Source organism: Ambystoma mexicanum, chromosome 1q (genome assembly GCF_040938575.1).
Source record: "Ambystoma mexicanum isolate Mex_15411 chromosome 1q, UKY_AmexF1_1, whole genome shotgun sequence".
NCBI lineage: Eukaryota > Metazoa > Chordata > Amphibia > Caudata > Ambystomatidae > Ambystoma > Ambystoma mexicanum.
Window position 1 is genome coordinate 292,479,539 of NC_090922.1, and position 9,069 is coordinate 292,488,607.

General features: G+C 46.1%; 1 protein-coding gene across 1 annotated transcript in view; it reads right to left on the reverse strand.

Annotated features, from left to right (window-relative positions):
- MLYCD (malonyl-CoA decarboxylase) overlaps nt 1-6,695 on the reverse strand; it is an 837,083-nt gene extending 830,388 nt beyond the window's left edge. The window contains exon 1 of the mRNA XM_069638670.1: nt 6,150-6,695. Coding sequence (XP_069494771.1) covers nt 6,150-6,620 — 471 coding nt within the window. The 5' untranslated portion in view covers nt 6,621-6,695. The remainder of the gene's footprint in view (nt 1-6,149) is intronic.
- Between the last annotated feature and the right edge of the window lie 2,374 nt (nt 6,696-9,069).

Sequence of the window (9,069 nt, forward strand, 5' to 3'; positions counted from 1 at the left end):
TTTCTTCCCATAGATATAATCTACGTTGGGAAACAGGAAATACACGCCAACCCCCATCCCTCACATTAGTTCTGGAGCGCTTTCGGTGACTAAAGAAGGGCCCTGGTAAAAAGGAAACAAAAGTAAAAAAAGACAATATATACAAATATTTCCAAACGGATGGGCTTGCTGATTGATGCAATACCTCACAGGGGTTTATAAACCTTTTGATGCAGGCAGTTAAACATGTTTATTACAGCTGTATTTGGCACCACTGCATTGGCTAACTAAAACAAACAAGAAAACATGAAATGAACAGATTGGTGTTTAAGCACTGTACTATAGGTCAGCATGAACGTTGGCCTGTGCCCCTAAAGTTGTGATGTGTAGAAGGAAGAAAAGCTATTAAGTTGTCACACTGTTCAATTCATTCTGAGCTGTGGTTGCAGTGAAGGTACATTGGCCTATGAGTAAGACACTTTTCGAAATAGAGCAACGCCTAGCCACTTCTGGTGCGCATGAACCTCTTCCTATTATTTGGTGGAGCCAGTGTTTCCCTGTGTCACGTGATTTTAGCACTCTGGTTCCCTTCCCTGTTACAGGTAGAACACAGGTGTTAAAATGTATGACATTCTGTGTATACCTATCTGTGTATTTATGTGTGGTAATAAGCTGTGTGTGGTAGACTGCAGCTACCTGGAGTTTGTGCAGCTTAGCACTTTATTGCTTTTAGGTTTTTCAGAATGTGTGAGATGCGAAGGACCTCCAGCAGTTCATCGAAAACATAAGTAAATTGTGTGCTAGTTGGTTACGAGATAGTGCAGGCTGTGAACCGAGATAGTGCAGGCTGTGAACCCGTTAATCATTGCACTGTTCGTTTAGTACTTACATAGAACCAATGTATTATTGTCTGAGAACCTGTTTATTCATTGCACTGTTGATTCGTTCATAACATAGAATAAATGTTGTTCATGCCGGGAAAAGGTCTATTTGTGATTCTGTTTGATTAGCTTCTAAACAAGCCAAGCCAAATACGTTCAGGGTTCAAACCTGTTCATCCATGGCAATGTTTGCTTAGGTCCAAAGGTGGATCCAATGTATATGGGAACAAACTTAATTTCCATGCACCGTTTGGCCAACTGTTAATGCAAGTTCAATTATTTATTTAATATGTATATAAAGTGCTACCTGTTTTCAGAGTTTTTACCCAATACAAGTGAGTGTTGTTTCTCATTATTTAAACTATCAACATCTGTACATTTATCGGTTTCATTAAAACAAGTCTGGCATTGTATTTTGGGTTCTCAGGTGGGGCGTTTGGGAGCTGGCCCCCAAATTTTGCTCCCGATGGAGGCACTACTGCACTCTCACAGGACCAGGTTGGTGTCTATGGTCCTTAATAATATCCCCGGATTCTCGCACTCACGCATGTTTGCGGTAAGGTGTATGTGTCCATTCTCAGGTTTACATACAGGTTGCTGATCAATCCTACCAATCCCGCTGGTTTCCTCTTACATTACTAATTGAAGGCAGCATCACCTTCCACTTTGCCTTGCAGATTGATTTCTGCCACTAAGTTATGCTACAGCTCCAGATGTATACGAGGGGCATTGTATAAGTATATGAATGAATACAAATTTGCTTCATTCCTCTTGTACACTGTGTTTCAATGCCTTTTAGGAAATTTAGTGTTTCCTTGTTTTATTGTAGCCTTGAAGCTTGCCTAGATGATAGACTTCAAATTTTGGCCCCGACGAAGATGAGGCTCAAGTAGCATTTCGTCAAAATTAGTGGTCTGGAATTATGCTTCGATTGTTTTCATTGTACATATGTATTATCAGAAATCCATTATTTTTAATGTGATTTATTTACAGTTACATTAATAAAATGTGTTGATATTTGTGGTGTTGAAAAGGTGAGCCGTGTAATATTTGCATAGGTTTGTTCACCTGTAATATAATGACCCGAGGCCTGACCAAGTTATTACAGGTCAATTAATTTTCGAAGCGTGCACAAAATGCTTGCAAACTTTAGCTTTTTCGCTTCCATATAAACAGGTACGAGGTTGCACCAGAAAGTTAAGTGTGAACTGGGTTAGTGGTAAGGCCAGGTACCAAAAGCGTTTCCCAGAAGCTTTCCCAGCCGCAGGGAGAGAAAGGATCAAGTTGATGCAGGCAAGTACTTGTGCATCGCAAACAGGTTAAGCAGAAGAGACTAGAAGAGTTAGACTTAACAGTTGATGGACAGGCACACTTAATAAAGCTTCACAAGTGGAGAGAGGGGGGGTTGCCAGTGAGCTAGCAGTGCATGCAGGGTTTCCTGGAACTAAAGGCCTCTCTACGCGACTGTCTGCTGCGATGTAGTAGGTGCTGGCCTGTGGGGGAAGAGCTATCCAGTCCGGTGTTCATTGAGGGTCCCTAGCACCGCCTAAATAAGCAAAGGAACGCAAGATTATACTCAATTTACCATGTGCATTTAACTATTTATCAGCATACATTCCTGTCAAATTTGTAGTGATTATTTGCAATTTTTATCTACTTCATGCTAAATAAATGCAAAGTATAAAGTGTTCTCCTTTATTCTGGGTGAGTTCATTGTTCCTAGCAAACACGACCAAGAGGTGTGCTTCTTAGTGCCTGCACGCACACACAAGACCGTACCAATGTGATGGGAGTTCTTTTGGTATTACTTTTGCCACTATTGAGAACCTTTATGGTGTATATTACAAAGATTTTGTGTTTTCACATTCCCTCGTCTTTGTAATTTTCTGGGACTGTGGTGTACTCCAGTTACATCCCCTATTGGCCCGCCCTAGAAGTATGCATCTCTATTATGACAATTATACCGACTGAGCTGCAGTTTGCATGAGGTCTTGCTGTTTTTAGAAACACACAGCGTTTTGTGGCCTCTCTGCAAGTGCAGCCCAGACAAAGTGCACAGCACACTGCTCTCACTTGACTCATTGGAGAACCAGATGTGTTATGACTAGGGATAATGAAACAGAAACATCTATGAGGGCAGGAACGGCTCCTCAGGGATGGAGGTAATAGCAAAACAACCCAGACATAACGGGCCAGGGGTAATTTTAACCCCCTCCTCAGCATGTTACCAAGACTGAATCAATGGGGCAAGGATCAATGGATGTTTACAGGGTTCAACAATTTGAGCAAAGATAGGCCATCTTTAGGTAGACCAGGGAGTCAGGCGAACACGAGGAACACATAGCTAATTATATAAGCTAACCCCTTCTTGTCTCAAGCCTGAAAGCCTCTATATTACAGTATTAAAAAGGTAACAGGGAATGGGGGAGCAACTAGGAGCATAAAAAAGGTTTCGAAATTGAGGGGAGCTATTTATCTCCTGCTGGTTGCCTAAAAGAGCCTGGTGAGCTTGACACCAACAGCTATAAGGAGCTACTTTGGCACCCCGGGCCAAAGTATGTCGATCTAAATTGTAGTCTTTGGTTTGAGACAATCTATAAATAAGCAGAAGGACACATCTACACAACATTTAAAGCATAAGGGGTCATAAATAATGAACACAATTAAGGGTTTGTAGATTACGTGAAAATTAGGTTAGAGAAACGCTGTGTACTCACTCCTTGTTCCCCAGTGCTAGCTCCTGGTCACTTGTTAGTGATGTATACCCAGGAGCTACTTTTTCACAACTGCTTATCCAATCTTAATTTTGTTCCCTGTAAACCCCTATTGTGGTGTAGCAGTCACACTAGCAACAAACCTCATCAGAAAATAGGAATAACGTAAGGGGCGTAGAGCCCTTCTTCAGTTAACCTTTTGTATGCAAAACTGCAGGGGTACATTACAGACAAGAAACTACACCTCCCCAAAGGACGAAAAGGAACAGCATTTCTTGCAGGCCAAGCCAGGGGTCACTGCAGCAAACAAAATGGTTTGGAAGTTGAAGCTCAACAAGAAGTATAATGTAAAAAGTGGCAAGGCAGCACAAACAGGGCAACAAAGAGCCCCTGAAACTTCAATTGTCTGGTCGCTTGTAGTGAAGTGCACATAAAATGTTTTCCCAATGCACTGCTGTAAACATATTTAAATAAACCTGCAGTCTTAATTCTCCACGAAAAAACCTAGTAGCCTCAGTTATGTATGTCCTGAGTTGTACTATGTCTAAAGTCTAAATTTGTTTGTAGCAGCACCAAAGTGGCTTAGTTCCAAGGTTAAACCCTACCTTAGGAAAGAGCTGTACTTAATGCTATGAATCTGAAGCAGAGATATTAATAGTGGCGAGCATATCTTCTTTGCAGGTGTAAGCTTAACTTTACTGGCCGGTACCTTCCGGTAGGTGTAAGTTTAATTGGTGCAATGATCTCTTCAGGTGGTTGTCCTTTTTCTTAATCAAAAAGTTTGCTTTTCTTGTATGTTTATTTTATGGCAGTGGGTATGGATTCTCTTTTCTGGTAGAGGGGAGAGTTTTATTTACATGACGCCAGGCCATCTTTCTTCTAGGTGTACATTATTTTGCTATGCAATAGGTAAAGGACACATGAGCATCAGTCTGGCTTTAGAGCATCCAGAGGCACGGAAACTGCTCTTCTGAACACCTGAGGGCCGGCTCTCAAATCTTGGCACCAACACTCCGTTGGGCCCTCATTCTCTTTGACCTCTCCTCTGCCTTTAAACGGTTAACCAAAACATCCTGATCACACGTCGCCGTGACACCCTGGGAGTCATGGGTCAAGCTCTGGCGTGGTTAATCTCCTTTCTCTCCGACCGCCCATCGCAGGTTGAACTCTGAGCCTTTCTCTCACTATTGCTCTCAACCTATGGCATTCCCCAGGGATCCAACCACTCCCACCCTGGTTTTTCAACATCTATATAGCTGCATTAGCACGTGATTGCCACTTTCACCTCTAACTTCCAGTGTTACACGGATAACACACAACTATCTTTCAGGCTACCCTCAGCCACCTCCACTTCCTCGCTCGTATCGGACTATCTATCCAATATTCAGTCATGGTGTGCTGCAAATGACCTCTGCCTCAGCTCCAGTAAAACCGAGATCGTTCTCATTGGGACCCCAGCTCCCGCCTTCCCACTTTCGCTCTGGACTGTATCCCTTGGTCCTGCGCCCGCACCCACACCAAAAAACCTTGGGGTCATCTTTGACTCCACTCTTTCCTTCTCCTCGCACATCTGTGACATCTCTAAAAAATCTATCAGCTACACCTCCTCAGAGGTACTCTTACTTTTCTCACTTTCCCCCAGCAGCTCACTGTCTCCAAAGTCCTGGTTCTCTCTAGGCTGGATAATTGCAACAGCCTCTTCCTCAACCTCCCTTCTTCGGCCCTACGCCCTCTGCAACTCATCAAGAACAGAACTGCAAAACTTATCCTTGGCCTCAATCGCAGGGACCTCATCTACCTGGCACTGAAATCACTGCATTGGCTCCCGTGGCTGCAAGGATCCAATTCAAGACCTTTTGCATTGTCCACAAGGTTTCTGAGGCCTGGGTCCTACCTACCCGCAACGCTGCCTACCTAAATACTATACCCTCACAAGCCTTCTGCTCATCTTCCTCCAACCTTCTGCGAGTGAGCCAGTTCTCCAAGCAGAGATTTGGAGCAAGAGCCTTATCCTCAGCAGGTGCCTCCCTCTGGAATACCCTCCCCGCCGCCCTCGTCTTGAGCCTAAGCTTCTTAAATTCAAAAACTCCTCAAGACATTCCTCCTCTCCTCTTCCTTCTCACTCACCCTACCCTGCTAACCCAGCCCTCTCCATCTCTCCCACCTCTTCCTTACAGTTTGCTGACTGGCCACCTGGTGTACCTCAGAGTCTCACCGGTCCCAGGCACCAGTTTGGACTACCACTTCTATAATCTACTCCCATCTGCCTTAGCTAGCCAAGTCAATGGAGAGGGGAGTTCAAATATCTGATGGGTAGAAACGAGTAAGTTCAAATCTGGGACTTTAGTGTAAAAGGGGAGAATAAGCTTTAACGGAAAGGCATCATTGGGGCACGAACTGATGTCAACAACTGGACTCCTAGTGGCAATCATTGGTGTAGGTAGTACACGTTGCTCATCTGCTCTTCCACGTGTGATAATTATCGGGGTAACGGTGTTATGTGATGTGTGACCTTGACGGAGAGAATGCATAGTGTTATTGTAAACACTCTCGGACACGGAGCCCATGCCCTTACCCTCAGCTCCGGCCCCTCAGAAGCCGCGGGCTCCAGGCTTTGCAGCAGATCGGCCCTCAAGTCCAGCAGGAACTTGACCCCGTCAGGCGCCGTACTGAGGTGTGCAAACAGCAAGCGGTAGCGTGGACAGAGCTGATGCCTCAGCCGGTCCTCCGCCTGCAGCATGGCTGCTGCTCCACGGTCCTGGACCTGCAGCACCGCAGCGCACAACTCTGCCACCCGGCTATGATCCCGACCGAAGTCCACGGCTAAGGTGCGCAAGAGCCCACTGCGGCCGGTGTGATCTAGTGCTTGGTATTGGCCCATAAAGGACTTGCTTTGCAGCTCCGGGGGAGGCTGGCTTCGGCCACGAGCCTCGTAAGGAGGTAGAAGGGGCACGCAGAGGTGCAGTAGCTCGTCCATGCTCAGGGAACGGCGAGTGGGCAACGATCCCAAGAGCCGCCCTGCTCTGCGGAGGGAGAGCAATCTCATGACTACTTCACGGTTCACGCAGGGAACGGAACACACTCACAACTAGTCCGTTTCCGGCTTCGCAACTAACGAATTAATAGCATTGCTCGAGAACAGCCAATGAGCCACGGGAGTGTTTGCGTGCAGCGTAGTTATTACGCCATCTTGAGTGTGGCTACAAAACGGTCGATAACGTACGCGCCTAGTTAGAATGCAAAGTTACAACAATCATTAACAAAGCCCATAGCTTTTTCTGTTGTCTGCTGATATGCTTGGGAGGAATATTAGCGTAGAAGTCTGCAAAATAGCTGCAAAAACAGTTAAGAATGTATGAAATATGGGTATTGTTTAGACTCTAGAAACATTGACAATACTTGTTCAGCATTATATACAATAATCCATCCAGGAATTATAAAAGATGGAAATGTAATAACAAATACTTTGTTTCGCTAACTTGGGGACCAGTGATATTAATATATGCATCTATGTGTACTTGCATAGCTCTCAACCATTTCTGTTGCAAAGGCGGGTGAAATCACCCGATTTTGTTTTTGGCGGGTGAGACGCCCATTGAAATGAATGGGCGTGCAGGAGGCTTGGCGGGTAACACAGCCCTTTACAAGGCGGGTGACACCCGCCAAAAGTGTGTGAGTTGAGAGCTATCGTGTAGGGACGCTCACTCACTGGAAGGCCAGCGCACGCGCACTTCGCTGCGCTGCAATAAACAGACAGAGCGTAGAGCATAGCTCTCAACTCACACGCTTTTGGCGGGTGTCACCCGCCTTGTAAAGGGCTGGCTCACCCGCCAAGACTCCTGCACGCCCATTCATTCCAATGGGCGTCTCACCCGCCAAAAACAAATCGAGTGATTTCACCCGCCTTTGCAACACAAATGGTTGAGAGCTATGGCGTAGAGTGCTTTTGAAGGTCTGTCTTTAATCTCGTCTCAACACCAACTGAATGTACCCCTCCCTCCCGCATCTCTTCCCTCCCTGCCTCCCGTCTCCCTGATGCACCGGAACCAATGCGTCAACATGACACCCCCCCCCCAATTTAAACAGTTATCCAACAGGGGTGGTATACAAACAGGAGCACAGTTCGCTACCCCATTTCCTCAATGAGGCGGCAAGGCTTATTCCTGGCTCTCTGAGGCCTGGAGCTGAAACGTTCAACAGAACCTCTGGCCTCTGGTCTCTCGCCTTTGTCCACCACGCCAGAAGCATCTGAATCTTCTTAATCTCCTTGATAGGGATCATTGGATATGTAGTTGTGAGGTATTTCCACCCTTCCACTTAGTCTCCTCGATCCCGGGAGGGGAACTTTCTTGAAATGCAAGGAGTTACGGGTGGTCGGTCCCTTGTCCCCTTGAGCCGTAATCATGGAGCCCTTCTTTTCCAGGATGATTAGAGGTTCCTCTTGAAAAGGGTGCTTGTGAGTCTGCGGTTGTCTTACACTCAGACATGCCAACATTGTGGAGCCCCTGAGAGGGAGATTTCACAACAGAAATCGGAAGAATGCAGTTTTCCTATAAGACTGCATTGGGGTTATAATGATTTTAGGCGGGAGACAGTTTAAAATAGCATTATTTTAAACTGAAAAATAGGGAGACTCCCGCCTAAATCGGGAGGGTTGGTATGTATGCTTACACTTACTACGTCCCCTACCTCTAGTTGGGGATCCCAAGCCTTCCGGCGACCATCCGTGCATTCCTTCATGCGACATTTAGCGGCCTGATCTCGTTCCCTTATCTTGTTGTCCAGTGTCTGTCGATCTTCCGGTGGACTGGCCTGTGGCTCTTTCCGGTAGAGCTATTTGGCGAACTTCTGTAGTCCCTCAATAACTGATGAAGCACTTGTTCATAGGATTGCCCTGTGAGCCGGGCCACCTGTAATGCTCTCTTCAGATTGGCCATGAACCGTTCAATCTTACTGTTGGTCTGCGGCCATAATGGGCCATAATGGGGTGATCTTGTGATGTAGAACCCCATGAACTCTCTGAATTTTGCAAAGCTTTGTCCATTGAACAGAGGCCCGTTATCTGTCTTCACTTTCCTGAGGATGCTGTATGCGGTGCATATTGGTCCATTAACGGGATGACGTGGTGGGCTGTTGACAATATTATTTGGGCTCCTGGATATCTGGAATATACATCCATGACGGCCACTACGTATCTCCCCCCTCAATATGTCCAAAGAAGTCGGCCGCCACCGCCTCCCATGTGCCCCCTGGCAACTTGGACATTTGCAACGGCTCTGGATGACAATTTGGAGTGAGGAGGCAGCATGTGGGGCACTGCTTCAGAAGCTCCTCCACCATGGCGTCTAGCTGTGGAAACCACACATTTTGGCGCAGCATGCGTTTCGTGGAGACTACTCCTCGATGTCGCTCATGTGCCAGCTCTACCATCCTCCTTTTTAGTGATGCTGGAATCACCACTTTGTGACCCTTCAATAACAGGTTGTGCTCTGAGA